This window comes from Lampris incognitus, chromosome 17 (assembly GCF_029633865.1).
Source record: "Lampris incognitus isolate fLamInc1 chromosome 17, fLamInc1.hap2, whole genome shotgun sequence".
Taxonomy (NCBI): Eukaryota; Metazoa; Chordata; class Actinopteri; order Lampriformes; family Lampridae; genus Lampris; species Lampris incognitus.
In genome coordinates this window covers 17,318,151-17,339,205 of record NC_079227.1, presented here as the reverse complement: position 1 = coordinate 17,339,205, position 21,055 = coordinate 17,318,151, and the positions used below count along the sequence as shown (strand labels likewise).

At 41.4% G+C, this 21,055-nt stretch overlaps 1 protein-coding gene across 1 annotated transcript in view; it reads left to right on the top strand.

Moving 5' to 3' along the window:
* The first annotated feature begins 3,628 nt into the window (after positions 1–3,628).
* The window catches only part of LOC130127421 (rho-related GTP-binding protein RhoN-like), a 52,166-nt gene continuing 34,739 nt past the window's right edge, over positions 3,629–21,055 (top strand). Inside the window, exons 1-2 of the mRNA XM_056297052.1 lie at positions 3,629–3,894; positions 4,833–4,920. Coding sequence (XP_056153027.1) covers positions 3,790–3,894; positions 4,833–4,920 — 193 coding nt within the window. The 5' untranslated portion in view covers positions 3,629–3,789. The remainder of the gene's footprint in view (positions 3,895–4,832; positions 4,921–21,055) is intronic.

Below are 21,055 nucleotides of genomic sequence, written 5' to 3'. Positions count from 1 at the left end.
GCGTAACCTCTCCCGCCTGTCATAGGTGCGTATGTGAGAGTGCCCATATGCAGCCTGCCATACTTTGGAAATTAGACCAGAGCCAATGTTTTATGAAAATAATCACATTCACACAATTGTATTTATTATTATAGAGCAAGGCATTACAAGTAATTATCAGTTCTGTGTTGTTATGGCCTTAAACCCCTAGGTGCAGTTTTGGCTACGGCCACTAGGAGGTTCAGTGAGCCCACTGAATCAACGCAAACGGCGCCTGTGCTCAGTATGTCTAATTGCAAATAGGTTTACCCTAACTGTATGGTTGCGCTGACATGCAACCATACACTGTGGAATTTGGATTTAGGGTTTAGACAATTGCTTGTTTATAGGCGATATACATGAAATTCTTTGACTCATTAAAGTGTGCACACGAGTGTCTTTCCTAAATTATTGATAGCTAGAAGGGACTGTGACATATAAAAGCATGCAGTCATTTGTTGCATATGGAATAAAACATCCTATATGAATTGATAAGATTTCGGATTGAACCAAATAAATTATGTAAAAGAGTCGCCCTCTGGCGGTCGCCTTCCTGCATCACAGTGAAATGGCTTGCGTTCTCCATAGGGAGTTTTATAAAAAAAATATCTCAGGCCACATCGCCAATATTAAGGCAGCGATGCCGGTTAAATATTACTGGAGTCCACCTATGTTGATTCTGGCCATCTGTGTGCACCTACAGATAAAATGAACCTTTATACAATGATTTTTTATTTCTATATTTGATATTTTGCAGGTCTTTGCAGTATGTTTCACGAAAAGCCCGTGTTTCAATTAACTATGCTGGTATGGATTTGTAATGCTTTTTTTTTTTATTTGGTCGATGGAAAAAATAAATGGAGATTCCGCTCTGATAGAAAAGCTAGAAAACCAGAGTGCCCTCTCTCCCTCCCTTTTCAAACCCAAGTTAAAGTTGCACGGGCAATACTGTGTAGGAAACAGCAAGTTCATTGCAATGCCAGCAAATAAGCCGTCTCTGATTGTTATGTGGTTGCCTCATTCACAATCACAAGAGGGAATGGCGAGAAATAAAGATGTGTCTACAGGGTAGGTGACGCCTTAGGACAGGCCAGGATTGCTCCCTTTTTGCTTCTTGTTCATCTAATCCATCTTTTTTTTTCAAATAGACTCACTGAAGCGTGGGACACTGCTCCAAATACGCGCGCGCGCGCGCGCACACACACACACACACACACACACACACGCGGGTTTTCAATTTTTGCTTAAACCAAGTCTCGTTCAGTCACAGGTGACGTGTTGTTGCAATGCCTCCACTTGGTGGCGAAAATACGTATTGCGCTCATCCATTGACAGCAGACCCCCAAAACCACTTATCTGTTCTGTAATTTGGAAGAACAAAGCTTTTTAAATTCTCTCATACAAATTTCCTCTTATACATGCGTATATATATGCCCTCCTACACCTTGTCTTGACCTTACCAACAGCAAAAAAGAGAGAAGTCTGTAAGACCCCCCTGCAACAAGTTGTGATTGGTAATGAAGGGAATGGATAACAGAGGGGTTGTTGGGTTCCCTCAACGGCCCCTTGATGTTTTATTAATGCTTCTCGCTCCACCAGACAAAATGAGTTTCAGTCGCTGCTAAATCTTTGAGAACCACTGCAAGGCAAAGTTATAAGAGGGAGCGAAGTGTGACTCAAAAAATAATTACTCCTGAGTAATCCTGCATGTTTATAAAAGCGTAGCGGACGACGAAAATATTGGTTTTCAAGTCATTCAAGTAGCGTACTTTGCAACTCTCAATTCAATTTCCGTCCGAGCTCGCTTATTTCCTTCACGAAGGGCCCCAGAACGTTCCCTCTTCCAGGCTTACCTTAAATACCACGTTCAGAACCAGCATCTCAGACCAAACCAAAACAACCCCCCCCTTCGCATTCTTGGCTATTTCATTGGTGTTAACATTGCTTATTACATTATAGTTATAACGTTGGTAACGTATTCAGCTTGGTAAGGATCTATTTCTTCGATCTGCCGAGTGACCTAAATCCGCGTAACGCTTGCTAGCTATGCTGCTAACGCTAGCTACCTCACATGCACTAACACGCATGCGCGGCCGGACCGGCTTCCAAAAACAAAGAACAGAGAAACTCGGATTACAACATACTGTAACAGAGGGAGTATGACGTCATTCTCTGCTCTGGACGCCATTACTCCACTAATCTCCACATAGCAAATAGTTGTTTGCTGCTGTATTAATGTTCTAAATCGCATATATATAGCCCCTTTAACGCTTAAATCAGAGTCAGAACTCTTTATTTGGCATTTCTATTCAGACATGGCAGATTTGGCACATATTTTTCTCAACACACAAACACACACAGCAAGACGCACAAGATGAAGACAGTAGAATCAAATAAAATATGATAGGATTACTTATCTAGTGAATGTATTACTACCACTACTTCATAAAGTCGACCCGCTACCATGACATGGTAACTCTTGATTTTATTTGCTTATATACAGAAACACTTAGAATAGAAGCGTGTGCCAAATAAGTAGATGTAAATGTAATGAAAGTAATTAAATCTCATAGAAATAAAGAGTCACATGTATGTAATTCTGTTATCTTAAGAGCCCATTTCCTCGACCCAACTCAATCACAAGTGTGGGTGATAGCCTAGATCTTTGGATTCAATTAAATTTACAGTACACACACACACACACACACACACACACACACACACACACACACACACACACACACACACACACATTCAACGACACAATAACCTGGTTTCCACGCTATCCTGTACCGTCTTTGACCAAAGGGTGGCGCTAAAGGCAAGGCAAAACCTGTTCGGGTTCAGCGTGAAGAGACACAGAGGCCAGCAGAACTAATGACTAATTTGTTACTAAAAAAAAATCATCTCTTACCCGTTGTCTTGGACCAGGTGTTGCACAGGGCATGGTTATGTAGACTAAATCTTTATCCCAATAAGATCTGCCACAGTTGGTTAAGTGATTCATCTATATTAATTTGCTGAATTATAGTGGGAATTTAGTAGCAGGTATGAGCCTACAGTTTTCTGTTCTTGCATAAGAAGATTGACTTATTTCATTTTATACTAATACCTGTTTTGAGGATGAATTAGAGTTTGCACAAGTTTTTCCCCATTCACTTACATTTATCTAAGTTATGTACACGTATTACAAGTGTAAGTATGTTGCCGTGGTGCGTGGAGGGTATGGGGAAGATCTAATGGGATAATTGGTCTGACGGCATCGCATTCCAGTCATCGGCATCGCACGCGCGCGTGCACGCGCACATTCAACATGTGTTTGCTACACATATTATATTTTTTGTGTGTTGCATGATGGGACGATTAACTGCAGAGATTATCCAGCTCCAGATGTTTCTGTCGATGTTCGGGACACAATCGTTCACTCGATATTTGACATGCGGACCCATTAAGGACCTGTCATTGGGTGCTACCTGCTGGGTGGGCGGGTCCACGCAGAAGATGGAATTTAGACAAACCGCCTTTCACAGCGTTGCGTCTCTACTCCCAGTCAATAAGCCGGTGCCTCTCTGCGCGTAGCATGCCGCCAAGGTTTGATTCCCGGAGCAACCGGAGCTGAAGTTGCGAAACGAGAAAACTGGATTGTAAAGTTGCCGTCGTCCAGAGAGGACTGCGTGTCGCACCTTGAGACGGGACTTGCTGAAGTTGCAGAGTACTAAATGACAAGGAGGCAAGCGCGGCAGAAACTCTAAGCGATAGACGGGGGGCACCATGGAGAGCAAGGGAGCAAGCCGCTGCAAAATAGTGGTCGTCGGCGATACGCAATGTGGCAAAACGGCGCTCCTTCACGTATTTGCTAAAGACTCGTACCCAGAGGTAAGAGAGCGTGAAGCCACGCGTGTTGCGATGCGAGGATAAGTGCGACGGCGCCTCGCGAGAGGACGGTCCGCAGATGTCTGCATGCGCTTTTTGCGCATCGAGTGCGCGACGCGACCGGTTCAAGACGCCGGTGCCGGTCGTTTAACGGGACAAGTCTACAAACTGGACGCTCACCAGTTCGGTTCTCGCAGTGCACATACTGTGTCTGGTACTCTGGTTCACTGCCTCCGAAACACGTAGCCTGCCCGTAGGCTACCTGTTTCCATAGGCTACATACAGATGTGTGTGTGCGTGTTTAATTATGACGTGCACGGCGATTTGAGTGTTTTATAAAATTCCGAAATATGCAATTTATGAATGAGTATCAGTTCTCAACACAACGGAGAGTTCCCGAAAATAACCCGTCAGCCAACCGAGAGAGGGGACATGCTGGCACATCCTCTCACAAAATGATTGCCGTCATAAAAGTGAAACGTCATTCACTCTAAAGTTACTGTGAATGAGATTTCGCATTAAACTTTATTGGGAAATCTCACAATAAACAACACACAGGCAACTGTGGAGTATCCAGTAGTTTTAGAGTGAACATGGACCGAAGCAAAGGACACTGAATATCCTGAGCATGAGCAGCCATGGATGGATTAATCATTCCAACTTTCACGTCAGCATGAATAACTGATTTATAAAATTGGCCAAACTTCTGATTCATCCTTCCATGCCTCCTGTACACACCACCCATTCTGATCAGCTTGGTGGCATAATGTCGGTATTGTTTCTGGGCTGTCTTGTGGTATAAAGGTGGTTTGACGACGCCGTGGCGGTGGCGTAGGCTGCCCGCCGACGCGGGACTTGATCGTATCAATTAGTCACCGCAGGCCTCCGTAACCAACCTGTCTGGATCCTGTCTCACTTTAGTCACTCGTCTCTCGTTGCAGAATTATGCCCCCACGGTTTTTGAGAACTACACGGCCAGTTTCGAGATCGACAAGCAGAGGATCGAGCTGAACATGTGGGACACCTCAGGTAAGACACACTTCAGGTTTTGCCCTGAGCATCACTCCTCCCATTCTGAGACAGGAACCACTGTGCCAACGCCATGAAGGGTTTCACTGCGCATGAGAGCACGATGGACTCAACGGGGTGGGGTGGTGTGTGTGTGTGTGTGTATGGGGGGGCGGGGGTCCAGTGGCTTTCACTTGTTTTCAGGTGATACAGTAACTTTCACCCTATGAAGACAGGCTAACCTATTGGTAATTTCTCACCTTATTTCCACTTGCATCAACAACGCCCCAAAACCTGTTCTCACACACCATGGGTGGGACTCGAATGTGCAGTGTTGCATTTACCACACAGGGACGGCTAGACCGGCTAGACAAGACAAAGAGTTTGCTGTAGAGGCTTGTTTTCTGTTGCTTGTTTGTTTGGTACTGCAGTGGCCAAGGCTACTTACTTAACAGTTTTTAAACAACACCCATTGCAATTATAGGTTGTTCACCGTCTCAGCGCGGTTTGTAACAGCTGCACCGACTACCCCTCCTTCAACAGGGATTTTCTCCCACACACCAAAACACCGACCCCAATTTAGAGCAAAAATCATACGGCATTTGGACATTCAGCTCAAACTTAACTGAAGCAGGATGTTGCTGAAAGAGAGAAGCCATGCTCAACCAACCCTATGGGTACATTTCATTGCTTTATTTGCGACCAAAGGCAACTGTGGAGTAGAACATAATAAAAAACCTGCAAGTGTAAATTCGTACGATAGTTAATTGGATTCTTATCAAGATCCAATGTTGAATTATGTAGTTAACGGTTTGTGACCCATCCCTGAACTCTAGCTTGCTTTCCTAATAAGAGTGAGGAGATGTGGGTGCAGTGTTTCCTAGGCTTACCTGGAGGCTGCTGAAGGCCTATCTCTGGAAACAGGTGCACTGGCACCAATTTCACTATTACCAGCATTCCCTTGGGCAAGCGCCTGCTTTTACTAATGATTAAATAAATGGGTTATATTGACTTGGAATGCATACAAGGGAGGTGTGTGTGTGTGTGTGTGTGTGTGTGTGTGTGTGTGTGTGTGTGTGTGTGTGTGTGTGTGTGTGTGTGTGTGTGTGTGTGTGTGCGCACACATGTGCACGCATGTGTGTTTGTGTTTCTGTGGTGTGTGTGTGTGTATATACCAGTAACAACACTTCTAGCTCTAATATGTTTACCTATGTTCTCCTACATTTACGCCATTGCGCCCGCAAGCAACTGTTTGTTTGTGTGTGCAAATAGCTTTGCTGGTGTGTGTGTGTGTGTGTGTGTGTGTGTGTGTGTGTGTGTGTGTGTGTGCGCGCGAGACCGTGGATGTGCGTACAAGCTCCATGGCATGTGCAGGCATGCGTAACAGACAGCTTAGCAAATGTGTGAATGTTAAGCATCCACTGCATGTGTGTGTGAATGTGTGAGCATTGCAATGGCATCTCTTTGTGTTCACATTGCATGACAGCAGGTGAACCAAACAATTGAAAGTGTAAGTGTTCCAGGACATCTGACATAGAGCAAGTAGGAAAGTCAAGTCAGTTTTATTTGTATAGCCCAATATCACAAATTACAAATTTGCCTCAGTGGGCTTTACAGCAACACAACATCCCGTCCTTAGACCCTCTCATCGGATAAGGAACAACTCCCTAAAAAGAAAAAAAAAACCTTTAACAGAGAAAAAATAGGAAGAAACCTCAGGGAGAGCAACAGAGGAGGGATCTCTCTCCCAAGATGGACAAGGTGCAATGGATGTTGTGTTTACACAATTTACAGAATACAACATTGAAAGAGGATCAACAGAATTATAATGGAATTATAAAATATATGACGAATATGATAAGCAGGATGCCAAGCAGTGTCCAGACGCCACCGGAACAGCCCAGGACCTGAGCCACGCGACCACCATCACCATGTAGACAAAAAAAACTCAGGATAACAAAAATTCTATGGATTTATAAGAGATATAAGAAGAAAATGTGATGAAGGGGGGGATGACAAGCAGCATCCAGGTGGTGACCGCCATCACCACGGAGACCTGGGAGGAGAACTGACTGCACGTGGACACAAGGGAGACCCACATGACACCATTCACAAACAGAAAAAGAGAAAGGAGAAGACATCATTCAGAGAGAGAGAAAAGACATGTGAGAGAAGAGAACAGTTTGCAGTAGTCATTACACATAATCAAGTAGGTCATCAATTAGTCATAATCCATCCATTATCAGAACCGCTTATCCTACTCTCAGGGTTGCGGGGATGCTGGAGCGTGTTTCAGCAGTCATTGGGCGGCAGGCGGGGAGACATCCTTGACAGACCGCCAGGCCATCACAGGGCACCCCCCCCACACACACACATTCATACCTAGGGACAGTTTAGTATGGCCAATTCACCTGACTTACATGTCTTTGGACTGTGGGAGGAAACCGGAGCCCCTGGAGGAAACCCACAGACATGGGGATAACATGCAAACTCCACACAGAGGATGACCTGGAATGACCCACCAAGGTTGGACTCCCTCAGGGCTCGAACCCAGGACCTTCTTGCTGTGAGGCAACTGCGCCAACAACTGCGCCAACCACTGCGCCACCGTGCCGCCGCTAGTCATAATCTATATGCTATAATCTCATCGGAGGAAGAGTGGTTGGTAAATTCATTGAGACAGAAACCGACCCGCCATGCAGTACAGGTTGTGAAGTACTCAACTTAGAGGCAACTATTTGTAGGCTGAGGCAAAAAGATGAGTTTTAAGTTTGGATTTAAAGGACTCAACAGACTCTGATTGTCTGATGGCAGTGATAGGAAAAGGCCCTGCCACCAGCTGACTTCTTTTTAACTTTGGGTACACACAGGAGCCCTTTATTTTGAGAGCGAAGAACTCGAGATGGAATCTACAGTTTAAGGAGATCAGACAGGTAAGATGGGAGGGAGCCATTTAGGATTTTATAAGCCAGCAGAAGGACCTTGTATTCTGATCTAACGTGGATAGGAAGCCAATGAAGGGAGGCAAGAATTGGTTTAATATGGTCAAATTTCTAGATGTAGTTAGGATTCAAGCAGCAGCATTCTGAACCATCTGAAGACTTTTAGTACTAGAATGTGGCAGACCTGAAAACAGAACATTACAGTAATCAAGTCTGGATGAAACAAATGCATATATTAGAGTGTCTACGTCAGCCATGGAGGGGGGGGCGAATTTTAGCTATGTTACATAAGTGAAAAAAGGCAGTCTTAGTGATTTCTTTAATGTGCTTATCAAAGGAAAGGATGGGATCAAACGTAACACCAAGATTTTTGGCTGCCACACTTTGTGAAACCACAGAGTTGTTGATCGTTATCATTACTTGATCAAATTGGTGTCTGTGTCTTGCAGGGCCAATGACCAGCATCTCGGTTTTATCTGAATTTAAAAGCAGAAAGTTAAGTGACATCCAATTTTTCACAGTAGCCAAGCAGGCCTGTAAATTAGTAATTTGAGTATGATCATCAGCCCTTATAGGCACATACAGCTGAGTATCATCAGCATAGCAATGGAAATTTATTCCATAACTGCGTATAATTTGGTCAAGAGGCGAACTATAGAGAAAAGTAAAGGGACAAGAACTGAGCCCTGGAGTACACCATATTTAACGTCAGAGAATTTTGATGTAATATTACTATAGCAGACACAATGTGTTCTTCCAGATAAGAAGGACTTAAGCCAAGAGAGAGCTAAGTCAGAGTCACCAAAAGTACAATTTCATTTGTCTAATAGTATACAGTGATCAATGGTGTCAAAGGCTGCACTGAGGTCCAGTAGTAGAAGCACAGAAGTGGAATCAGAGTCCATAACTAGTAAAAGATTGTTCACCACTCTGGTCAGAGCAGTTTCAGTGGAGTGATAGGGCATGAAAGCCGATTGAAAAGGTTCATATAGATGGTTTTCTTTATATGGGTCGAAAGTTGTTGATACACAACTCTCTCTAGTGCTTTAGAAAAGAATGGAGGATTAGAGGCTGGTCGATAGTTATTAAGAGACCCTGGATCGAGGTATGTTTTTTAAGTAAAGGTTTAACCACATCTGTCTTACAAGTTACAACTGCTGGGAACAATGCCGGTAGTAAGTGATAAATTAACAATGTCTAGCATTGTAGGTCCCAGGAAAGACCAGAGGTTTTTAAAATGTTTTGCTGGTAAGGCGTCAAGTAGGCAAGCAGTTGGTTTAGAAGCTGACATGTCAAAGTATCAAGAGAGATAGTCTCAAAAGCTGTAATAACAGGGACTATCAGTGACTCATTGTATAGATATGAATTTGGTAAGACAGGATCTGCAGGAGTAGCTGGAGTTGAAGAATTAATTTTGTTTAAGATCTCATCGACCTTATTGCAGAAAAAAATCTAGAAATTCATGGGCTATGAATGGTGAGCAGCTAATAGACAGCTGCTATTTAGTAAGTTTAGATACAGTGTCAAACAGAAATCTGAGGTTATGTTTATTAATATTGATTAAGTGAGAGATACACTGTTTTTGCAGCTGATAAAGCATGTTTGTAGTTCAATAAACACTTATGCCACGATAGGTAAAAAACTTCCAATTTGGTTTTTTACCATTTACGTTCCAGTCTCCTGCAGGCCTGCTTAAGAGCATTTATCTCATCATTAAACCAGGGTGTAGGTCTCTTTAGTCACCTAGCTCTGGTAGTGAGAGGTGCAACTGAATCGAGGAAACTAGAGAGGGCCATATTTAAGTCACTAGTGAAATTTTCAACAGTCAGTTACCACAGTGAAAGGAGCCAAGACTTCAGGCAGCTGCTGGACAAATGCAGCTACAGTGGAGGGACCAATGTGGTGAGTGGCAATTACATCTGTGCCGACATTAACTGGACAGGCCAATAACGCTTCAAATTTGATGTGAAAAATGATCTGACACAGCAGATGTGGTTGGCAAGACATTCAGATCAGAAATAGCTATCCCTTTAGATAAAACCAAATCAAGGGTGTTACCATTGCAATGAGTCGACTCTTGAACAAACTGAGCGAACCCAAAAGTATCAGCTAGTGCCAGAAAGGCTTTACTTAGAGGATCAGCAGCCTTATTCAAATGAATATTGAAATCACCAAGAATTAGAATTTCATCAGAGTGCGTAACAAGGCCTGAGACAAATTCTCCAAATTCTTCAAGAAATAATGAGTAACAGCCAAGAGGCAGATAGAGTATCACAATTTGGACCGAGCCGAGTCTATTCATGGCTGAGGGAGATGGACCAAGAACAAGAGCCTCAAAAGACTGGAATTTAGATTCAAGTCTAGAAGTCAGATTGAAAATAGATTTATATATCTTAATATATAAATCTATTTTCAATAACACCAACACCCACCACCTTGTTTATTTGCCTGAGCTACATGGGCATAAGTATAGTCAGGTGGGGAAGTTTCATTTAAAGAAAAGGAAAATATTTGGTTTCAGACATGTTTCACATAACGCAGTCATATCAATACTATGTTCAAGAATCAGATCATTTATTAGTAAGGCTTTGGTAGACAATGGTCTGATATTTATGAAACCAAATTTAAGCATCTTGTGGAAGTGATCAGTAGTAGGCAGAACTTTAGAGCTACCAATAGGTGAAATATTAATTAGAGTTAGACACCTTGTTGACAATTTTGACAACCAATGCTTTGGATGATACGTGGTCACATTTTTGATAACATTAGATGTTTGGTTCTGTAGATTATTAGGTACTTCGTTGCACATTTCCCCACTACCAGTGGTAGGACTAATTATTAGATTATTGTGATTCACACATTTAGGAGAGGAGAGCTTGGGAGCAATACAGCAGGGTAGGTAGACAGTCTCAATGTTATAGACCAAGCTATCAGTCTGATAATCTACACTATGAGAAATTCCCTGACTAATCATATTAATTAAACTACTTGACTCCACATCTGCACTAGATTTAAACCTAGCAGGCTCTCTAATCACCTGCCACCTGCTGAATGATAAGTCCCTAGTGTCAAACTAAACGTAAACAGCTATCTATATTGCTAGACAAAAGAGTGGCGCCTTCCCCAGTAGGGTGAATGTCGTCCACTTTCAGCAGGTAAGGGCAACCCCAGAGAGAAGGCCAGTTATCAACAAAGTCAATTCCCTGCTCATTACAGTAATAGCCAGCCAGCGGTTCATTGAGGTGAGCCTACGAAACAGAAATATGTTGGGTGGGGGTTCAGCAAATATCATAACATATTTTTGAGTGTGTGACATAATGGGTACTGGTACAGACAGGGTTTCAAGGTGCAAACCATCGTTAGAGACTACCTCCTGGATGAATTTTGCCTTCAAAATTTGGAAGTATAAAAGTGATTTTATATTGGCTGCTTGGATTGTACATTTGGCAGGGGAGGAAATAGATGAGTCATGTCTAATTTGTTCAGCGCGTACTTTTAACAAAACAAGCTCATGACACATTGATATTTGCTTCGTTAGAAGACATAAATACAGAAAAGTACTCACAGGAGAACAAACTGCCGCAAGTTTTTGTATGAGATCAGAACTTCTGTGTGATTGAGTGCGTATATGTGTGTGTGTGTGTTTATATATATGTATGTATATATATATGTATCTATATATATATATATATGTGTGTGTGTGTATATATATATATATATATATATATATATATAGTACATTGATATATATATGTGTGTGTGTGTGTGTGTGTGTGTTATATAAGTTTGGACATTCGGCAGGTGTGACTGACAGACCTGAGCAAAGCATCATCTCCAAATCAGGGAAGGAAGAGAGGCAAAGGGGAATTGTGGGTGTATCATGAGATAAGGTAAATTGGAGGCTATGTTACATAAATGGATCTCCAGGCTGGGTTCAGTAACCGAATCCCATTCCTAGACACTGTCAGAAAGCTTCTAAAGGGACCATAAGCCAGTGGTGGTTCTAGGAATTCTTAACTGGGGTAGCCCAGGAGTGGCAAAGGGATGTCTAGAGGTGGCCACAATGTGTTGGACAAAGCAAAAATGTGTAGTACCATCTTCAGGTTCATGAGCTTTATTATAATAAATAATGCTCTGACCTGTAACTAAACCTGTATTTGTTTTCATGGATCTATAACAAGCTATTCAAAGAGCTGATGAGGCCTTTTACCAAAAGGTAGGCTACTCATAAAAGTTATACCTCGATGATCGTTTGGTGATGTGTCAGATTCAGATGAGATAACCTTAGATATCAGACTGAAGTGTCTCTTTAGCTAACACATGAACATATTCACATTGACATTAGATATCCTTTCAGGCTATTTGTTAGATATGAGTTTTTGGCAGACTGTCTCAGGTTGTAGTCTTCGTTGTACACATTACACACTGTAGCCTAATACAGTGGTACTTAACGTTTTTTGGCCCAAAAATCAAACCAGAATCACAAGGCACACCAACTCACGCTAATCAGTTATGCCGATTGTCTCAAACATCATGCTGTCATTAGAGATATTTCCGCTTTATGGTACACTGACAAATGATTAAATCTGACAGGCAACAATGACATCGCTCATCAAAAAAATATGTAGGCCTATTTATATGAATCAGTACAAGAACTTGCAAGACAAGTGTACTACACATTATTGTTAAGAATAAATAAGAACAGCAAAAATTATTATAATTGTTATGATAAACCCATGTATTTTATGATTTGGAGATGATATCAAGGCCTATGACTGATGCAGTAAGAAAATTATGCCTTGCTGATGTGCAATCAGAGAGTGCAGAAACATAGATGAAAGAACAGTGCAATGTCAACAATAGTCCAAACAGCACTTCTATGTGGAAGTAATATACATCTGAATGATGATTTATTTCGAACATGTAAATAAACTGGATATAACATACAGATAATCCATTGCCAATAATCTGAAGTGATCAAGAAATCCACACATCAAACTCAGTGAACAAATCTCCATATACACACATCGGATTATTTGTTACATGATGGAAAAGGAGTAGGAGGAAGTATACACTTATTTTTTCATACCCCTTATCACCCACTCTTAAGTTAATTCAGTTACTATACTTTACAAAAACGAAAAGAAAAAAATATATACATAAAAAATATGACAATAAAAAAAAAGATATCTATATATACACATATACACATATATACACACACACATATATATATATACATACATACACATACACACACACACACACACACACACGTATATACACACATCTCCCACCTGCCGCCAAATGACTGCTGGGATAGGCTCCAGCATCCCTGTGACCCTGAGAGCGTGATAAGCGGTTTGGATAATGAATGGATGGAAATATATATATATATATATATATATAAAACTTTGTTTAAAAAAAACACTCAACGGTAGGGAAAGTGCCCAACAAATAAGGAGCAAAATAATCCAGTGAGTCAAGTAAATTCTTTGAGACAGTACAAGGATTTACTTGACTCACTGGATTTTTTATTTTTATATACGTACACTACCGTTCAAAAGTTTGGGATCACATTGAAATGTCCATATTTTTGAAGGAAAAGCACTGTACTTTTCAATGAAGATAACTTTAAACTAGTCTTAACTTTAAAGAAATACACTCTATACATTGCTAATGTGGTAAATGACTATTCTAGCTGCAAATGTCTGGTTTTTGGTGCAATATCTACATAGGTGTATAGAGGCCCATTTCAAGCAACTATCACTCCAGTGTTCTAATGGTACAATGTGTTTGCTCATTGGCTCAGAAGGCTAATTGATGATTAGAAAACCCTTGTGCAATCATGTTCACACATCTGAAAACAGTTTAGCTCGTTACAGAAGCTACAAAACTGACCTTCCTTTGAGCAGATTGAGTTTCTGGAGCATCACATTTGTGGGGTCAATTAAACACTCAAAATGGCCAGAAAAAGAGAACTTTCATCTGAAACTCGACAGTCTATTCTTGTTCTTAGAAATGAAGGCTATTCCATGCGAGAAATTGCTAAGAAATTGAAGATTTCCTACACCGGTGTGTACTACTCCCTTCAGAGGACAGCACAAACAGGCTCTAACCAGAGTAGAAAAAGAAGTGGGAGGCCGCGTTGCACAACTGAGCAAGAAGATAAGTACATTAGAGTCTCTAGTTTGAGAAACAGACGCCTCACAGGTCCCCAACTGGCATCTTCATTAAATAGTACCCGCAAAACACCAGTGTCAACATCTACAGTGAAGAGGCGGCTGCGGGATTCTGGGCTTCAGGGCAGAGTGGCAAAGAAAAAGCCATATCTGAGACTGACCAATAAAAGAAAAAGATTAAGATGGGCAAAAGAACACAGACATTGGACAGAGGAAGACTGGAAAAAAGTGTTGTGGACGGATGAATCCAAGTTTGAGGTGTTTGGATCACAAAGAAGAACGTTTGTGAGACGCAGAACAAATGAAAAGATGCTGGAAGAATGCCTGATGCCATCTGTTAAGCATGGTGGAGGTAATGTGATGGTCTGGGGTTGCTTTGGTGCTGGTAAGGTGGGAGATTTGTACAGGGTAAAAGGGATTCTGAATAAGGAAGGCTATCACTCCATTTTGCAACGCCATGCCATACCCAGTGGACAGCGCTTGATTGGAGCCAATTTCATCCTACAACAGGACAATGACCCTAAACACACCTCCAAATTGTGCAAGAACTATTTAGAGCAGAAGCAGGCAGCTGGTATTCTATCGGTAATGGAGTGGCCAGCGCAGTCACCAGATCTGAACCCCATTGAGCTGTTGTGGGAGCAGCTTGACCGTATGGTACGCAAGAAGTGCCCATCCAACCAATCCAACTTGTGGGAGCTGCTTCTGGAAGCGTGGGGTGCAATTTCTCCAGATTACCTCAACAAATTAACAGCTAGAATGCCAAAGGTCTGCAATGCTGTAATTGCTGCAAATGGAGGATTCTTTGACGAAAGCAAAGTTTGATGTAAAAAAAAAATCTTATTTCAAATACAAATCATTATTTCTAACCTTGTCAATGTCTTGACTCTATTTTCTATTCATTTCACAACATATGGTGGTGAATAAGTGTGACTTTTCATGGAAAACACAAAATTGTTTGGGTGATCCCAAACTTTTGAACGGTAGTGTATATATCTCAAGAAAATTAAAATCAAGTAAATTCTTTGAGACATTACATGCTTGACTTGAATTTACTTGATTACACATATATATCAATACAGATGCAGGAAAAAAAAGTTTCATGCATTGCAGGGCAGGCAATGCATTAAAACTTTTTTTCCTGCATCTTTATTGATATCTGCTCCTCATTAGTTGCGCACTTATAACACCTTTGACAGTTTCGGGAAAAACGCTATATATATAATCAAGTAAATTCAAGTCAAGCAAATTCTTCATGAGACAGTACTGTCTCATAAAGAATTTACTTGACTCACTGGATTATTTTGCTTCTTATTTGTTGAGCATTTTGCCTACTGTTGAGTGTTTCTTTTAACAAAGTTATATAATGTATGTACAATGTTATAGATGTAATTAGGAATGTTTGGAGATAAGATTATGTGATTTATGATGCTTGTTTTTCTTTCCCTTGTGTATCTGTCCAAGTGGGAGAGTACTGCTGGCATCGTGTGTGGCTGCCGCTTCTCCCTCTCGTAGCCCCCTTTCCCATCCACCCCTGTATGTCTGTGTTATGTTTATCTGTCGTCTTGTTTCACCCCATTTATTGTAAAGCGACTTTGAGTATTAGAAAAGTGCTATATAAGTTTAATTTATTATTATTATTATTATTAAGTAAAACTTTAACGGTTAACACAACTCTTCATCACTGTTTGTACTCTGTTTGAGTTCCATGCTCAGATTGTTCCACAGTTTTACCCCACAGACTGAAATGCCTATGCTCTCCAAAGCTGTTTGAACACATCATTTTTTGAAGTTTAATTTCCTTCTCAAATTATATTCCCCTTCTCTATCTGAGAATATTTTTGCATATTACTTGGTAGTAGATTGTTTCTTGCTTTGAACATTATTTGTGCTGTGTTGAAGTTTATTAAATCCCTTAATGTCAAGGCACTTGAATTTAAAAATAGCTTGTTGGTGTGTTCATGATATCCTACTTAATTTAGTATTCTTATGGCTCTTTTTTGTAGCATACATAATGGTTGTAGGTTAGTTTTGTAGGTGTTACCCCATACCTCCGCACAGTAGATCAGATATGGTAAAATAAATAAAAAAAATACAGAGTGTGCAATGATTTATGATCCAGTATGTGATTAACAAGAGCAGATCTTGCACAGTTTGTATTTAGCGCTTATCTGGATTTAAAAAAAAGTGCCATGTTCATATTACCAGCACCCATAATAATCAAAATCCAGAATGTACAGACTGTGAAAGCAGAGGTGTGGATTTAGGCAACAGATATCAAAATAAATGGGAAGGGAAGGAGGTATCACCAGAACAGCTTTGCTGATACAAAATAGACTGGGCAATCAGAGCAGCTCCAATCTCTCAAGGGTGGAATCGAACTTTCACTTTACGAAATTATTAGCTGATGCATTATGTGGCTTTATCATGACAGAATTAGTGGACTGGAGAAACTGAAAACGCGCTATTAACGTAGCTGTCTCATTAACGTCGCAACTCCAGGGAGGGAGGGTGGGAGAGGGCATTACCTGAATCTGCTGCGCAGCTAACGTTATCTGTGGAAGGGATATTTCGTCTTCAAGAGCCTCTTCAGGCAAATTGGGACAGTCAATACATACAGGGTGTGACCGGCAAGGTAGTGTCTCGGTAGAATCAAACTTGCTGGCCAAATACCCGGCCCAGAGCGAGGTGGAAGCCAATGACATGGCAAAAATTCTGGACTGGCATCTGGGATGGCCAATCATATTGTATGGGTGCCCTTTTAAAACTGTGCATGCTAACAGGCGGTGGGTGAGGCTGAGACTGGAGAAGGGTAACAATAATACTTGTTTTAACGAACTGTAGCATACCGTTCAGTAGCTGCTTTTCCTTTGCCGCCCACATAAACGTCGGCTTGGCAAAGCTTGCAAAGTGCATGAAATTCATCCATGGCACTTTTCTTAATGAATTTATGTTCTTTACACCAACTCAGGGTTGTATACAGCTTTTCGTTTCAGCATTTTCACTGACTTTTTTTCAGTCAGTGTTTACACCCATCCATCCATTATCCAACCCGCTTGTCCTGCTCTCAGGGTTGCGGGGATGCTGGAGCCTGTCCCAGCAGTCATTGGGCGGCAGGCGGGGAGACACCCTGGACAGGCTGCCAGGCCATCACACAGTTTACACATTAATGCCAGCATTTACCTGTTGCTCCTTATTTGCTGAGCCTGTTGTCTATTTGTGGAATAATAGGTATGAATTAAGAGGGAACTCCTTAAAACTATTCCCGTTAAAGTGTCACTCTGACAAGAGAAATAACTTCTTTACAGTTCGTGCTGTAAGAGCATGGAACGAACTTCCAGAGGAAGTGGTGCAGGCTCCTTCAGTTAATTCTTTTAAAAATAGATTAGATACATTTTGGTCAACAAAGGACTTTTTATATGATTATAAAGCTGAGTTGTGATCATTGTGAGTATTGTGTGACTATGATTATTTGTGAGACTAATGTATTTGAGAGACTATTGTATTTATGTGATATGTGATTATTTGTGATTTTTACAACTATATCATGGTTCTTTTTTGTATGGTTGCTTGTTTTAATTTGTCAAGTCTGGTGTAGAGGATTTGTATCCTGTGCCAGAAACATTTTCATTAAATTTCATTAAATTAAATTTCATTTAATTTACACATTAGACCAATGAAATACAAGATCATTGACTTGACTGGTACATCAGGCAATAACCTGCAAAATAATAATATTGACGTTGAAATAACTGCGATCGTAAATACACACACGTTCAGAGTGCCTGCACGCATTATTAGCCAATAAAAACGCAGACGTGTTTCACGGTAGCCAATAAGACGCAATGTAACAAAGTGAGCTCTAGCACTCCGAGAGTGAATTTACGAGCACGCATGATTGTTATTCAATACCATCAAGAGGAGGACAAACAGGCGTCCGTCCGGAGGTTGCACCGGAGGCCAAACAGAGGGCTGAAAAACTGGACTGTTCGTCCAAAAGCCAGACACATGGCCATTTAGGATGCACAATAGCCATCTCTCTCTCTCCCTCCCTCTCTCTCTCTCTCTCTCTCTCTCTCTCTCTCTCTCTCTCTCTCTCTCTCTCTCTCTCTCTCTCTCTCTCTCTCTCTCTCTCTCTCTCTCTCTCTCTCCCCCCATTTATTTTGATGTCAGTTGCCCGAGGCTACACCCCTCCTTTCAGTCTGTGGGTACTGGGGATATGAACGGCCCTTGTTTAATCCAGATGGATGGATGGAGATAAGCGATAAATATACTGTACAAGATCTGCTCTTGTCGATCAGATGCCTATTACTTCCACATAGAAGTACTGTTTGTGCTATTGTTGACATTGCACTGTTCTCCCATGTTTCTGCAATCTCTGATTGCACATCAACAAGGCATTGCTTTTTTACTGTATTAGTCATAGGCCTTGATATAATCCCCAAATCATAAAATACATTGGTTTATCATAATAATCATAACTATTTTTGCTGTTATTTAATCTGAACAACAATGATGTGCAGCATACTTGTCTTGCAAGCTAACCAAAGTAAACGGGAGTAAAGAGAGGTGAAGAAGAGAGTGCAGGCAGGGTGGAGTGGGTGGAGAAGAGTGTCAGGGGTGATTTGTGATAGAGGGGTACCAGCAAGAGTTAAAGGGAAGGTTTACAAGATGGTTGTGAGACCTGCTATGTTATATGGTTTGGAGACAGTGGCACTGATGAAAAGACAGGAGGTGGAGCTGGAGGTGGCAGAGTGGAAGATGCTAAGATTTTTATTGGGAGTGATGAAGAAGGACAGGATTAGGAATGATTATATTAGAGGGACCGCTCAGGTTGGACGGTTTGGAGACAAAGCAAGAGAGGGAAGATTGAGATGGCTTGGACATGTGTGGAGGAGAGATGCTGGGTATATTGGGAGAAGGATGCTGAATATGGAGCTGCAAGGGAAGAGGAAAAGAGGAAGGCCAAAGAGGAGGTTTATGGATGTGGTGACAGAGGAAGATGCAGAAGACAGGGAGAAATGGAAATGGATGATCCGCTGTGGCGACCCCTAACGAAAGCAGCTGAAAGTAGTAGTAGTAGACACTTGTTTTGCAAGCGCTTGTACTGATTCATATAAATAGGCCTACATATTTTTGATGAGTGATGTCATTGCTGCCTGTCAGATTTAATCATTTGTCAGTGTACCATATAGGGAAAATATCTACAATGACAATATAATCATGACATTTGAGACAATCAGCATAATTGATTACCGTGAGTTGATGTGCCTTGTGACTCTGGTTTCATTTTTGGGCCCTAAAAGGTTGAGTACCACTGTATTAGGCTACACTGTGTAACGTGTACAACCAAGACTACAACCTGAGACAGTATGCAACAAACTCATATCTAACAAATAGCCTGAAAGGATATCTAATGGCTATGTGAATATTTTCATGTGTTAGCTACAGAGGCACTTCAGCCTGCTATCTCACATCACCAAACTATGAACATTGAGGTATAGCTTTCAAGAAGTCAGCTTATTGTTATTGTTATCATTATCATTATTTCAAAGTAGCCTACCTTTTGTTAAAAGGCCTTATCAGCTCTTTGAATGGCTTGTTATAGATCCATGACCACTAATACTTGCACAGATTTAGTTACAGGTCAGAGCCTTATTATAATTAAGCTTAGGAACCTGAAGACGGCAATACACATTGTTGCTTTGTCCAAAAAACCCCATTCACACTAATTCTCTAATGATACTATAGATTTCTTATTCAGTCACTTCATGCTAGTCTCCTCAGATTAAGACAAGCCTATAAATTGGTGTTATGGTGGTCTACCATGACAGGGATTACTTAACACCTTTCAGTTTGTTCTGCAGAACAAAGTCCATGCAGCTTTAAATATGATCAGAACCTGTTTTTTATTCTTTATCCAAAAACATCCAGGTTAATTGTTTTATTATATCAGTATATGTTATAATGAATATAATATAATTCAGATTATTCCTTTTGATTTAATTTAGAGGAAAATCGAATGCAGGGTTTGCATAATACATTTTTGTTTGGTGGTTTACTTAGAGCATTTGACTACTTAATAGCCTTAACTTTTGTAAACGAGCTCAGAAAAAGATCCAATGTATTGGTCTCTGTTAATGTTGGCCTACTTGACTATAAAGGTTTTGCAAAATAGGAGACTGACCATCAACGGTTATGTGTATGCATACAGCCTATGCACACAAAAAATTCCACACGCTGTATGCGCACATTAACCACATGTTATGGCCACCTCTAGACATCCCTTTGCCACCCCAGGGCCACCCCAGTTAAAATTCCTAGAACCGCCACTGCTGAACGGGGGCCCATATGAGAGGACGCCATCTCTCACATGTTGACGGGCCGACACATACATCTGCTTTCTCCGGACAAAGGAGTTGTAATTGACTCAAAAACCCGTGAGTTGGTCCGTAATATATTTACATATTGGGACAACGCCACGCAATGCTCTGAAGATTACAGGAAGAGACGGGAGGTGATGAGGGGAGACGGCAAATGAATAGAAGACAGGGAGAGGAGACAAAAGGAGGGCAAGGGGAATGGAGAGGAAATGGGAAGAGGAGCGAAGTGTCTTTGAGCAAGACACAGAACCCCTAACCGCTCCGGATGAGCAGTTTGGTGCCTTCCATTGCAGCCTCCACCATCAGTGTATGAATGTGTGTGTGAATGTGTGGCATACACCGTAAAGAGCTTTGAGTGGTCGGTAGACTGGAAAAGTGCTATATAAATGCAATCTGTTTACCATTTCAGAGGAGGGAGTTTTACCGAGTGGTGAAGTATCATGCATGTCGTGTAGAGAGGATAAGGGAAAGTGCCTGGAAGTGTGTTTGGACAAGCGGCAGGCTTAACCTCCGAGTGGCCCTCTCTTCGCGGAGACAGAAACATTGGTATTAATTAATCAGACAATTGCTGTGTGACCAAACACTTGCCCTCTGTCCTCATTCACTCTCCATCTTTCTCTGCCGGCTCACCACAGCCCCCCCCCCCCCC